This window comes from Grampus griseus (assembly GCF_964374135.1).
Source record: "Grampus griseus genome assembly, chromosome: 11".
NCBI lineage: Eukaryota > Metazoa > Chordata > Mammalia > Artiodactyla > Delphinidae > Grampus > Grampus griseus.
The window spans coordinates 25622427-25635903 of record NC_139005.1 but is presented as its reverse complement, the minus strand read 5'-3'; the positions used below and the strand labels follow the sequence as shown (position 1 = coordinate 25635903).

General features: G+C 39.3%; 2 protein-coding genes across 4 annotated transcripts in view; one reads left to right on the top strand and one right to left on the bottom strand.

The window, feature by feature from the left end:
• Positions 1-4297, top strand: part of AMN1 (antagonist of mitotic exit network 1 homolog) — a 64823-nt gene extending 60526 nt beyond the window's left edge. Inside the window, exon 7 of the mRNA XM_082666469.1 lies at positions 2654-4297. Coding sequence (XP_082522595.1) covers positions 2654-2727 — 74 coding nt within the window. The 3' untranslated portion in view covers positions 2728-4297. The remainder of the gene's footprint in view (positions 1-2653) is intronic.
• Positions 4298-6974: 2677 nt separating this feature from the next.
• On the bottom strand, positions 6975-12783 carry ETFBKMT (electron transfer flavoprotein subunit beta lysine methyltransferase; the record flags this gene model as incomplete). Of its 3 annotated transcripts, XM_082665542.1 has the most annotated exons (4): positions 6975-7648; positions 8412-8542; positions 10736-11128; positions 12667-12783. In XM_082665542.1, 3 exons carry the CDS (start codon positions 11059-11061, stop codon positions 7305-7307), a joined length of 801 nt encoding a protein of 266 aa, XP_082521668.1. In that variant the 3' UTR covers positions 6975-7304. The 3 variants fall into 3 exon arrangements, with proteins under 3 accessions (XP_082521668.1, XP_082521669.1, XP_082521667.1); XM_082665543.1 differs by lacking the exons at positions 10736-11128; positions 12667-12783 and adding an exon at positions 12537-12566; XM_082665541.1 differs by lacking the exon at positions 12667-12783 and having other exon boundaries at positions 10736-11196.
• Between the last annotated feature and the right edge of the window lie 694 nt (positions 12784-13477).

The following is a 13477-nucleotide window of genomic DNA, read 5'->3' as shown; positions in this document are numbered from 1 at the left end:
AAACAGGAAAAGGGCAAAGAGCTGCTTTTAATTTTTGGATTGTTCATTGTGTAGAAATAAATTGATTTTTGTATATTGATCTTGTGCCCTGCAACCTTGCTGAACTCATTTATTAGTTCTAATTTTTAGTGGATTCCTTAGTACCGTATTACCTAACTACAAATAAAGAGTTTTACTTTTTCCTCTCCAACATGAATGCCTTTTCTTTTTCTTCCCTAATTTCCATGGCTAGAACCTCCAGTGCAGTGTTGCATAAAAGTGGCAAAAGGAGAAATCCTTATCTTTTTTTTTTTTTTTTTTTTTTTGGCGGTACGCGGGCCTCTCACTGTTGTGGCCTCTTCCATTGCGGAACACAGGCTCCGGACGCGCAGGCTCAGCGGCCATGGCTCACGGGCCCAGCCGCTCCGCGGCATGTGGGATCTTCCCGGACCGGGACGCAAACCCATGTCCCCTGCATCGGCAGGTGGACTCTTAACCACTGTGCCACCAGGGAAGCCCCAGGGAAATCCTTATCTTTGTTCCTGATCTTAGGGGGAAATTATTTAGTCTGTCACCATTAAGGATGATGTTAGTGGTGGGTTTTTCATAGATGCCCTTTATCAGGTTGAGGAAGTTCCTTTCTGTTTCTGGTTTGTTGAATGTTTTTATCATGAATGTTGGATTTTATCAAATGCCTTTTCTGTGTCTGTTGAAATGATCATGTCGTTTTTGTCCTTTATTCTATTAATATGGGTGCCATAGGCAGAAATATGACCCCACCCAAAGATGTCCATGTTCTAATGCTCAGAACCTACAAGTATATTGACCTTAAAATAGGGAGATTATCCTGGATTACCCAGGTGGGCCCAATGTAATCATAAGGGTCTTGAAAAGTAGAAGAGGGAGACAGAAGGAGAACCATAGAGATGGCAGCATAAGAAAGACTTTGTCCAATGTTGCTTACTTTGAACATGGAGGAATTCAAGGACTGTGGCAGCCTTTAGAAGCTGGAAGAGTCAGGGAGGTGGATTCTCCCCTAGAGCCTCCAAAAAGAACGCTAAGCTCCTAATACCTGCTTTTAGCCCAGGAAGGCCCATTTTGAAATTCTGACCTTCAAAACTGTACAGTAATAAATTTGTGTTGTTTTAAGCCATTAAGGTTGTGGTTATTTGTTACAGCAGCAAGAGGAAACTAATACAGTGTACTACATTAATTGATTTCCAGATGTTAAACTAACCTTGCATTCCTGGGGTAAATCCCAGTTGATCATGGCATGTAACCCTTTCTGTGTTGCTAGATTGGGTTCGCTTGTGTTTTATTGAGGATTTTTGAGTACATGTTCATAAGAAATATTGGTCTGTTGTTTTCTGTGTATGTGATGTTTTTGTCTGGCTTTGGTGTCAAGGTAATACTGACCTCATAGAATAAGGTGGAAAGTGTTCCTCCCTTTTCTATTAGTATAACCACTACAGCTTTGTGACAGTTGCTGTCTGCATGATGTATCTTTCTCCATCCTTTTACTTTCAACCTATTTGAAACCTGTCCTTAATCTAGATCTCCTGTAACAACAGACTTCCTCTATAATAACTGATATTTTTTATGACAATGAAAACTGCATTTGTTATATTTTTAGCTGCTTCTAAAAAAATTAGCTGCTGAAGTAAACCTTTGTTTTCACAACTATAACTTCTTGTTTCCAAACACTCTCTAGTTCTCTTTCTTGCACTAAATCTTTAATGTTTTGGCTTATTTTTGTTTTACTTAAAATAAAACTTAGTAACCATGTGTTGGGCCTGCTTTTTTTCCTAGTGGTCTACGAAATCTTTAAGTCTGAGAACGACTAAACTAGAAATTTCCCAAGACTAGGTTAGAGATATGTTATACACACAACATAGGTTGTATCTATGGAACAAGTTTATTAAACTCCTGAATAATTTTTAAAGTAATAAAATTTTAGCAGTATTTTTGCATTAAAACATTAAAAGCATTAAAAGATACTATAAAACTGACTTTGCAAAAGATATGTAAACTATATTAAAATCACTGCTATATATTGTGAATAATTGAAAACCATCTAAATGTCCAGTCATACAGATTGGTTAAATTACAAGGAATTCATGTAATAGTTATCTATTTAAAATCATGTTTTATAAATATTATATGACATGGAAAAATGTTCAACTACAGGTCAAGTTGTCCTGTTTTAGTAACTACTCTGTCCCCTAACCCTCATGGGCATGTTGCAGCTTCCCAAGGTGTTTTACCATACCTGTTGGCTTTCTTTAATCATGTTTTCTTTAATCACTCCTTTGTAGTTAAAACCTGTTCAAGCACCCCAGTTTAGTGTGTCATCTACTTCCTGCCAGGACCCTGAGAAACTTTAACCCTATTACTCTCTGGTTGGTGAAATTAAGATGAAATTACAGAGAAAACAGTAAATACCTGTTTTTTAGAAGTATTACTATGATATGTTTACTGCAGCTAATAACAGTGATGGTTACCACTAATTAAATGTATTTTTAGCTTATAGTATGCTTTATATATCATCTCATTTAATCCTTTAAATAACCCTATGAGATATAATAGTTATCGTCATCCCCAGTTTATACATGAGGACACATTCAATATCTTTGATTACTGTGAATTAATATGTTGTCATTGTTTTCTTTTGTAGATCATTCACGAGAAGTCTTGGAGCAATTAGTAGGCCCAAACAAACTAAAGCAAGTGACGTGGACTGTCTATTGATGCTTATTGAAGCTTATCAAAGCTATGATCTTCATACAACTTTCCCAGGAAACAACGATCTAGAGATTGGCTTTCCAATAATATGATTTATGCTTTGAAGTTAACCAGGCTCTTAAACATTTTAATAGTGCTGTTATTTCTAAGTTTGTTTGAGGAGTGATTGTTCTTGAAATGACAATCCTAGCATGCCCTCTGATGTATTTGGGGAGGGTATTGTGTTTGTTTCTTTAATAGCAAAGTTTTAAATTACCTGTTTTCCCTGGAAATTTCCTTCTCCCACCTAGATATTTGAGCTGCTGTAAGAGAAATTTACCAATATGGATAAACATTAGGAGAATTCTAAGTAAAGGTATTTCTAAAAGCATTAATTACCTACCTAGCTATTTTTTGGCTGCTACCTTCCAAATTATTTAAATGTCCACTGGCCAGAAAGCAAAGCTGAACATCAGGCCTGTAACTTCTTCACAGAATTTATTATTTCAATGAAACAAAGAAATATAATAGTCTAATGTCATAATCCAGGACATCATATACCTTAGCCATTCAGCATGTGAATGTTACTGAGTATGGCTACTTTTCCCAGATACATGCTATTCATCTACAAACCTTCATCCTTAAAGACTGCAGTCAAGAATGTGTAAGAATGAGTAAACACGAAATGTCATCACAGAGGTTGTATCCTGAAGCTCTACTGGTTTCACATTGTGAAATAAACACACAGGTCTTAGTTTTCAAATGAAATGTATTACTCTCTATAATCACAAAATTCTCTGACGTATACTGTGCTTAAACTACCCCCAAATTCAGCATATTCCCTGTGCCATGAGCCTGTCTCAGTGGGACTTTTCTTAAAGATTTCCTATTTTAACTGTGATATAGTGAATAACAGGGAAAGTGTGGTATGGTAGATTTCTTGTATATGTTTAGAAGGAAGGGTTTACATATTCAACTCCACTCCTTGTCCTTACTACTAACTACTTTATAAATGTGATATGTTTATAGCGTAGATAACATATATTGCCACTGCAAAGGTGGTACATATGTATATATGTGTAAAATGGGTAAGGCCTGTTCCATCTATGAAATTTTTCTGAAGACAAATTCAGTAAGATTTAATATGGAACACCTAACCAAGTCAATAGCTTTTTCCGCTTTGGGGGAAACTAGTTTCAAGATCTAAGGTATCAGGTTTGTAGGGTCTATAAAGGACTCATCATCCTAAAGCAGCTTGCAGCTTGACCTTCTTTTTTTATACTGCTATTTACCTTAGCTGTTTCTCGGCACTCTGTTTAAAATTTGGATCTCCCATCCCTATCCTACCTATCCCTGTCACCCTTACCTGTCACTCTAGACTCTATTTTTCCCCTTTCCACCTGTCACCATCTGACATGTTTTATTTTTTATTTGTTATCTGTCTCCCGACCCTAGTATATAAGCTTCATGAAGACAAATTATTTCTCTTTTTTTCACTGCTGTATCTCCAATACCTAGAACAGTGTCTGGTACATAATAAGCACCCAAATATTTGTTGAATGAATAGACAAGAAAATAAATAAAAGTAATACCCACACTTCAAGTTTCTGGTCTGTGACGTACAGAGATTAGATGTCATCACTCCTGTCCTCACAAGGTAAAAGCTGAACAAACTGAAAATCATGAAGCAGTACAGTGTTTATTTCAAAATGGACTTGTATTAGTTGTAAATATACACTGCAAACTCTAGGGCAACTGCTAAAAAAATTTTTTTAATAAATATAACTGACATCCTAAGGGAGGAGAGAAGATGGAATCACATAAAATCCTCAATTAAAACCAGAAAAGGGGGAATTCCCTGGTGATCCAGTGGTTAAGGACTCTGTGCTCTCACCGCCGAGGGCCTGGGGTGTGATTCCTAGTCAGGGAACTAAGATCCCACAAGCCATGTGACGCAGCACACAAAAAAAAGATAAAACCAGAAAAGGCAGAAAAAGTAGAACACAAAAAAGAAACAACAAAGGCAACGAATAGGGAACAGTTATAAATATGGTAGAAATTAATTCAACTATATCAATCTCTTTAAACGTGAACAGTCTTAATACAAACATGTTTGTTATGCTATGAAGTCATTTCAAGGATCACTGTTATATATATGGGCAATTTAAAAATATTTTAAGCAATATTTGGACGTCTCAAAGACCTTCTTGTACCCTCCTCATAAATACTTAAGAAAGGATAACAGAAACAGTGTTGTAGATATTTATTTCTGGCTGTGTTGGGTCTTAGTTGCGGCACGCGGGATCTTTTGTTGCGGCGCTCAGGCTTTTCATTGTGGCTCTTGGGCTTCTCTCTAGTTGTGATGCGTGGGCTTAGCTGCCCTGCGGCATATGGGATCCTAGTTCCTCAACCAGGGATTGGAAGGCAGATTGTCAACCACTGGACCACCGGGGAAGTCCCATGTAGATATTTAAAATTAAATCTACTCTTGGCCTCTTCAAGCTGATTTCCAACAGTGCTCCAGAGTATAATTTCCTTTAATTTTCTCTGTCTTATCTTGCTGAGAAGGACAATACCCAGCAGACTATCCTGAATTTTCAAAGAATATGTCAACAAAACTCTTTCCTCTCAAATGCCATCCAATGCCACTGTAGCCTATCATTTCCATTGATTTTAACCAATGCTGAATCAAAATTTTGAGTTTATAATTAAGCCCCAGTAGACCAATGGAAATTGGATACAACAAGAGTTGATTCATTGGGTTGTAATAAACTCTGACTTCCAGAGTTCAAGGATCACAAGATCCTCTGTGACCCAGCTCCAAAACTCCCACCTAATGATACTGTTTTCCTGCCTAAGCAACAACCTGCCCTTAACTGCTTTCTCTACATTTCTTTTGAATGACTGTAGCTCTGATCATGTCTCCCTGGTATCCTAATCCCACTGGCGGTGTGTATTGTTAGAAAACATAAAATGCAAGTGTCATAAACAATTCCTAATTAGTATATGAGAACACGAGAGTACAGCTGACCCTTGAACAACACGGGTTTGAACTGCACTTATATGTGTTTTTGTTTGGTTTGTTTCAATAAATACTACAGTACTACACGATCCATCCCCGGATGCAGAAACTTGGATGCGGACTGTAAAGTTATACATAGATTTTCAACTCCAGGGGGTGGGTGGGGTAGTCAGCACCCCTAACGCCCAGGTTGTACAAGCGTCAACGGTACATTCGCAAGGCTGCGTTTTATACCTGTAACATATATCGTGGTCACGTTTTGTTTTAAATTGGAGAATAGGAAATATAATACAGGTAATCGGTACGAAATTACAAGACCCAAAAGTAAGAACTAGGTCTCCCTACCACCCTCATCCACCAGCCACCTGGTACCCTCTCAGAAGACAACCACTGTTACCAGTTTCTTTCCAGGGATATTCTATATCTACTACAAGTAAATACGCATTCTTTACACATACATTCATATGTAGGTATATACATACATCTTTTTTACATAGTGTATACTATACACATTCTTCACATTGTTTTTCATTTATGTCCTAATGTTCTTATTGATATATAAGATCCTGACAAGCTGGGGCATGTAGTGGTGGCATAACCAATTTCTAACTGACCTTAGTAAACCATAAAGAGGCTATCACAGTACTGAGTATGTAGGAAATTCTAAAATCTTTATCTGTGTTTCTTAATTGATGCCCTATTATGTACTTATCCTATATTACACACTTTATACTTTATTATAATAACCCTTTGAGGTGCAGTTTATTAAATTTTATTACTATTTTATAGGTGAAGAAATGGAAGCTCAGAGAGCTTAACTAGCCCAAAATCCCAACTAGAAAGTGACAGAGTGGCCTCACTCCGAAGCCCATGTACAGTAAGTCCCCTACATATGAACGAGTTCCATTACGAGAGTGGGTTCGTAGGTCCAACAAAGTTAGCCTAGGTACCCAACTAACACAATCAACTATACAGTACTCTACTGTAATAGGTTTATAATACTTTTCACACAAATAATCATAAAAAACATACACAAAATAAAACATTTTTAATCTTACAGTAGAGTACCTTGAAAAGTACGGTAGTACAGTACAACAGCTGGCATACAGGGGCGCTTTAATATCTTCGAAAGTTCACAACTTGAAGGTTCGTATGTAGGGGACTTACTGTATTCTGTACCATACCAACTGCATCTCTGATCTTAACAGACAATTTTTTTTAAATATAGTATTCTTCTGTATTTTTTATTTTGTTTAATTCAAAGATACATCACAGTTGTCCTCAACTATAGAAAGAGACTCTGCTAAAATATCTAATTCCTCTCAGCTACTTGAATTACATGTGGATATTGCCTTCTATAATTATATTCCTATAGCAGTAAAACTAGAAAAAAATTACAGATAGAGATTTCTATATTTGGCTTACTGCAGAACAAGTTACATGACAAAGGGTGACAAAACTTCAACCTTCATATTTTGGAAACAAGATTTGCCATTTAACACAAATTTCCTTCTTTGAACTGGACAGTCTTTAGGGTTAAACCCAAACATAGCTATATCCATATTGGAGGTACTTCAACAGCTCAAGGCTGAAATTCCCACACCGTGCTTGTTGTCAGTCCGTTGTTCTCCTGCCTAGTGGGCTCTGGAAGTGAATATTCTGCTACTTTGTGCAGTTGATGCTGAATGCTATGTCCACTGAACTGGGGTCGCCCAGGGTCACCAATCAGTACTCGAGTTCTGTAGACCCAAAAGCAATTTTTCAGCCATTGATGTAGACTGTCTGCAAGGTCTTCATCATAGAACATATCTCCAAGCACAACAAGGTCCCACTTATCTTGTTCCAAATCCAGCATGTTTTTGGTTAAAATGGGAAAAGGATTCAGTTGGTTCAACTCACAGTTTAGTGTAATAGCCATTCCTGCAACTTTAAAAAAGCACATAGTGAATTGGTATATGCTAAGTTGTTTTAATTCCCTATTAATTAATTTAAATAATCTAGAAAATCTCCAACAATATGTTTTTTTTCCCATTCTGTTGAAAGTTGTTTTTTTAGGTAAAGAAGCCTAAAGTGTATGCCAATATAAGCTATTTCCTGCAATTCTCAAATATATGAATATCCTGAAAATAAAACAATACCAAACACCTGGAAATGTTGAGGTTTTAAGGAACATTTGCTGATCTACAAGCCTTGTGCAGCAGGATGACAAGTTGGACCTGAGACCCCATACACAATAAAGCTCCTCAAGGGCTAGATCCTCAGTGAAAGGGAAGACTAGAAGAAAATCAGATAAAATTAAACCTTACCTGTCTCAACTTGGGTTCGAATGGAATAAAATCTCCCTCAAAGACACTGGCCTATCTTCACTTGGGTTTTGGTCAAATAAACACTACCTACATATTTCAGGAAATGCCTAGCCCAGCAATGACCAACAGTTAAGTGCTCCCAGGTTGGTATCACTTTGGTATATCTGCCAGACACAAATAGAAGTCCTCCTGTGAAAAATGCACCATCAACTCAGGCCTCACAGGATTCCCACAGATAATGTCCCACTGAGTAAGTTCACAATATCAGATTATAAGATTCACATGGAAATGGGCTAGGCTATGATGGGTTGAGGCATCTGTAGATATTTATCCTGGAAGAAAAAAAGATGAGCTTCAACTATTTTAAAATGTGAAATTCTTACTAGGGTCTATGTCATTGGCCAAGATCGTTAAAGCTCCACTCATCTTAGCAGCGATAGCTGTAGCTCCACATCCACTCCCAATATCTAACACAGATTTTCCTCTGACAACGTCAGGATTATCCAAAAGATACCTAAATTAGAAAGAAAAGGGAAAACATTATCTAAGATAGAAGAAGGTCAATAAGAGGTGTACAAAAATTTTTCTTTGGATTGACTGGACAAAGAAATAGTGAAACTTAGCAGAAGAATTTGGTCCAACATTGGCAAGTTTGGCCTGACCAGAATGAGATAAAATGTCAATCTTAAGAGCTGGGCAGAGGTGGCAGAGAGAGGACCTAGTCATTTTGGTCTTTCTCTTTGGCAGGTGTGAAGAGCAGTTCCATACAACTGACTAATCATGCTCTTCAAGTCAACTTTTTAGAAGTAGTGAGCACTTACTGTGATCCAGAAACTACTAAGCACCAAAAACACAGACTGACAAAATACTGCTAAAGTCAGGACTCAGTAAGCTAGATGCAAAATTCACAGTCTCCTTTTCATTGTTCAACAGAGAGTGGTTTTACCTACTGCTTGAACTGTTTTATAATGACCTCTCTGGTAAGGTACAATCAAAGTCCAGTTCAACCAAAGAATTTGGACCTGGGCTAAGTAATTACCAAGCAAGTGAAGATGAATGGGAAAACACTGAAATAATAAATGTCAACTGACACTTGACCTTAGTATTGTAATAATAAAGAAGAGCAGAGGGAATTCCCTGGCGGTCCAGTGGATAGCATTCAACGCTTTCACTGCTGAGGGCCCATCAGGGAACTAAGATCCAGCAAGCCAAAAAAAGACTAAGGAACTACGGCAAGGTGGGGATGTAGTACCCTGTCTAAAGGGGCAGCTGTTACCCATCTTAAGCTAATTGTTGCCCCACAGAAATGGGGTGTTATCAGAGATTTAAATCCAGTGTTATCAGATATTCTTTTTTTTTTTTTTTTTTTTTGCCTTGCCTCGTGGCTTGTGCCGTCTTAGTTCCCCGACCAGGGATTGAACTCAGGCCAGGCAGTGAAAGCACCGAGTCCTAACCAGTGGACCTGGGAATTCCCCAGAGATTCTTTTTTTTCAAATCGAAATAAATTTTTACATGCAATCCCTCAAGTTTTAAATGTTAGCAACTGATTTTTTTTTTTAAGTTTACAAGTAAAGGCCAAAGAAAATGCATCTGTGGATCACCTATTTGTGACCTCTGATTCAGACAAGTCTCTTAAGGAATTCGATGGCACTTATATTTGGAGTTGATAAACAACAACTTGCATAGATATCACTTAAAATGTATTCTTTTTAATGATATAAGTAAATAAAGCTTGAAAATTTGGCAACACAACAGCCAGAATATTGGACTTGTTAGATATTGGAAAGCTTTCCAGAACTTAGGATTCTCCAAAAGCTCTATGTTTGCATTTATTTATTTTGCATTTAAAACTATATACAACCTGAATTCTGCTAGACCATACCATTCCTGTGAAAGAGAAGTCCTTATCCTTTTCCTTTCAGTTTTGTAACCTCAAGGCATAAAAAGATTAAATCATTTACCAGTCTAAGAGCAAAGACTAGATTAAAATGCTATAAGTTCTTGCCTTTGTTTCAGTGGCTGTTTTAATAAAAAGCACTGTGTGAATGTGTGAGAAAATGTCCTAAAGAAGACCTTTGCAGTACGGGGAGTTAGAAAGGGGGAACCTTAAAAATGCAGAGGCAGTGCCGCAACTAAGAGCCCGTATGCCACAACTAAGACCGAGCGCAGCCAAATAAATATTTTTTAAAAAATAATTTTAATGCAGGTGCAACTCCAGAGTTCACCTGAGTAATGTCCCAATCACTCACATCCCTCATCCTTTGGGAGCCTGGGAAGAGGCAGTGATGGAGGAAGTGTAAGGTTTAAGGAGCAATATTTACAGGATTAAACCAGGCGACCTGAAGGACTGGGGCTTTAAGCTCCACTGAGGAACTCTGCACGGACCATGCATCATGAACCATGAACCTGAGAACAGTGTGAGATTTCTGGATCATGACCAGCTACCTAGGGTCTTGATAGCTGACCTAGGATTTCTCTTGGGGAGAGAGCTATATATCGGGAAACACCTTGATAAGCTTGGAGCAGAAGGTAAAGCTATGCAACAAAGCAACCCAAAACTTTTCCTAAACTGCTCTAAATTAAGAAAAGAATTTAGGGTTTTACTCTGGTTTTCTGTGAGGAGCAGGGAGAACAAGGCATTGGAAGGGGCTGAAAAGAGTAAGGATATGCGGAGCCCTAAAGGTTCCCACTTCACTTACGGCCGTACCTAGACAGGGCTTGGCCTCCTGGCCAGTAGACTGCCCAGTAAGGATCACTGTGGGGCCACAGGTCAGCTCTCTCCCACCAGAACTTGCATCTGGGGGTCAAAAGCCGCAACTGGATTTCAGGGGTGAGGCTACCACGGTTGGTGACTTCAGTGTTCTCCTCCAGGAAAGCTTTCATCTCAGGGTCCAAAAAGCTTCCGGTTTCCCTCCAGGGGCAGTGGCCCCAGGGAAACAAAGGAAAACCGCTGCTTCTCACAGCCTTCCGAAGGACACCACAGCGGTTCATGGCAAATGATGTAAACGCTCTCCAACCTGGGCTCAAGGCCATCGGTCCTGTCCCAAAGCACAGGTTTGTTGGTGCTGCTCTTAATAACAGCTGCTCCTCCTCCTCCTTCCTGGGGAAAGAATAAGGGTCTGGCTGCCAAACTGATCTCAACTGGAATCTCTGGACCTCTAAAAACATAAATAATACTGAAAACTCCAAGGCTCACCAACACTTCCAAATCCTATTGCATAGTAAGAAAATGTTAGTGTTAGCTCTGTAGCAGATGCTGCACAAGTGCAAGTTCATTTTAGGTGAAAGCGTTGGTGCATTAATTTAGGAAAATCCAATCTTCTAAAAGATGCCTTTCCACAACAGAATCCTTTGTAGTAACTTATAACAACAAATATACAAGCATCTGATTTTGAGAGAATCCTCAGGAACACGCCTTTTACATAAAATAAGGTATACCTTTAAAGTTCTTTCATTCATTTAATAAATCACTTCCCTTTAAGCAGGCACTGTGCTTGGCAACTGTGAACAAAATTACCAAAGTCCCCATCTTCAGGAAGCTTAGATTCTAGTGATGGAATAGAGCAATTATCAGGGCAAACACAGTTCTTGCCTTGATGAAGTCTAGCCAAGATTGTGCAGATTGCCAAATTGTAACTGTGGTTAGAGATATACGAATTATACTGACTGCTCAATAAAGATAGTCCTAGCATAAAACATCAATGTAATCAAGATTCAGGTGTTTTCCTAAAAACAAACAAAAACAAAACAAACAAAAAACTATGGATTTAATTGTAATAAAAGAATACCAACTTCCAAATCTCTTTCTGTAAATACCTCTGATGAGTCATCTTTACCAAACCTGGACTTAATAGAAAGACACCTTGATAAAAATAAGAATGAGGAAGAGCAGTTTAAGCACAAATTATACACCCAGTTGTTTGGGACCTCTGATCTGTTCTGCATAAATATATAAATAGTCTTACATCCACCCAAGTACTTAGAGTAGGGGCCCCAAACTCAAATGCCTACCCAGGGCCAGACTGGTGATAAATGAGTGATGCAGGCTGGTTGTTAGATCACAGAAGGGCTGTGGCAAACTGGAAACTATTTCAAAACAGTCCCCAGCCAGGGGACACGTGGCCAGATCTTTCAATTTCTCAAAACAATCCAGCTATTTACCCATAAACTCCCACTTTTAAACGTGGGCAGTTAGTTAAAATACCAAGACACGAGGAGGGGCAAAATGTCTGTCTGTGAACCAAGGACAGACCTTAAGTGGGTGCAGCCCACGTTTATTCCTTGTAATCTACGGGTCTCTAACGGCCTGACCTCATTGGACTAATCGTGTAGGGAAGGATTGGGTCAGCCCTTGAATCTCACGAGCCTAAGGTTTGAAAAGACAGCAGAGCAAATACAAGATGATTGATTTTGGACACCCTGTCATGCAGACCGATGATGCCCCGCCCACGCCAGCACCAATGAAGCATCCGTTATGAATATGTGATTATGCGGTGGACACTTGGTACCTGGATTAACTGGTACGGTGAGAAGACAGGTTTAAAGGGGCAAGTTACAAAGTGTTATCACGTAACTTCCCTCGAAGGAGGACGGGAGTCAGTCTTAAAGGGGCAGGCACAGTCCTCCTTTTCTCCTTACCTGGCTGTGCTAACACCGTCCCGGGAAGCTAAGCACAGGGCAGGTCTGTCACTCGCCTTTGCGCCTCTTTTCGCGCCTTCTTTACAACTGCACGCTGGGTCCCACCTCCCCCCCAGAACCGGGCCCCAACACCCAGCACCCCCACCCCCGCCCTGCGTCCCCGCCCCGCCCTCCTGCTCCGCCCTCCTTCCCGGCAGCACTTTCTCTCCCTTACCTGGGCTTCTTAAAGGGACAGGAAGTGCGAAATCAGCCGGCGCCCTGACCTCATTTGGGAAATAAGGGAATGTCAAATACTGATTTCTAAAAAATCCACTCTGAAGCCGTGGATCATCTGCTTCGTGTCAATCACACTTCTAGGCACTGGGCATAGAGCGGTGAGCAAAATAGACAGCACAAGCCCTTAATGACGCTTATATTCAACTGGAATTAAATCATAATATGTCATCCCTTTTATAATAATTTTCCTACACGTACAATCCTTTTTGTTTTTCAACTGTAACTTCTCCTTTCAATAACACTCACTGATTCTCTTGCTAGTAATAATTCTTAATAGATGTTCAAGATCAGTTTGTCTAAGGACTTCTCTGGCAGTCCAGTGGTTAAGACTACACGCTTGCACTGCAGGAGGCGCGGTTGCATCCTTGGTCAGAGAACTAAGATCCCGCATGCCGCCCACCCCCCACTCCCCACTCCCCACCCCCGGTTGAAAAATCAATTTGTCTAAGGATTTTTTTTTTTAATGGATGAGCAATCAAGCCACATTATTTTTGGCTGCCTTGGGTCTTGTTGCTGCGCATGGGCTTTCTCTCGT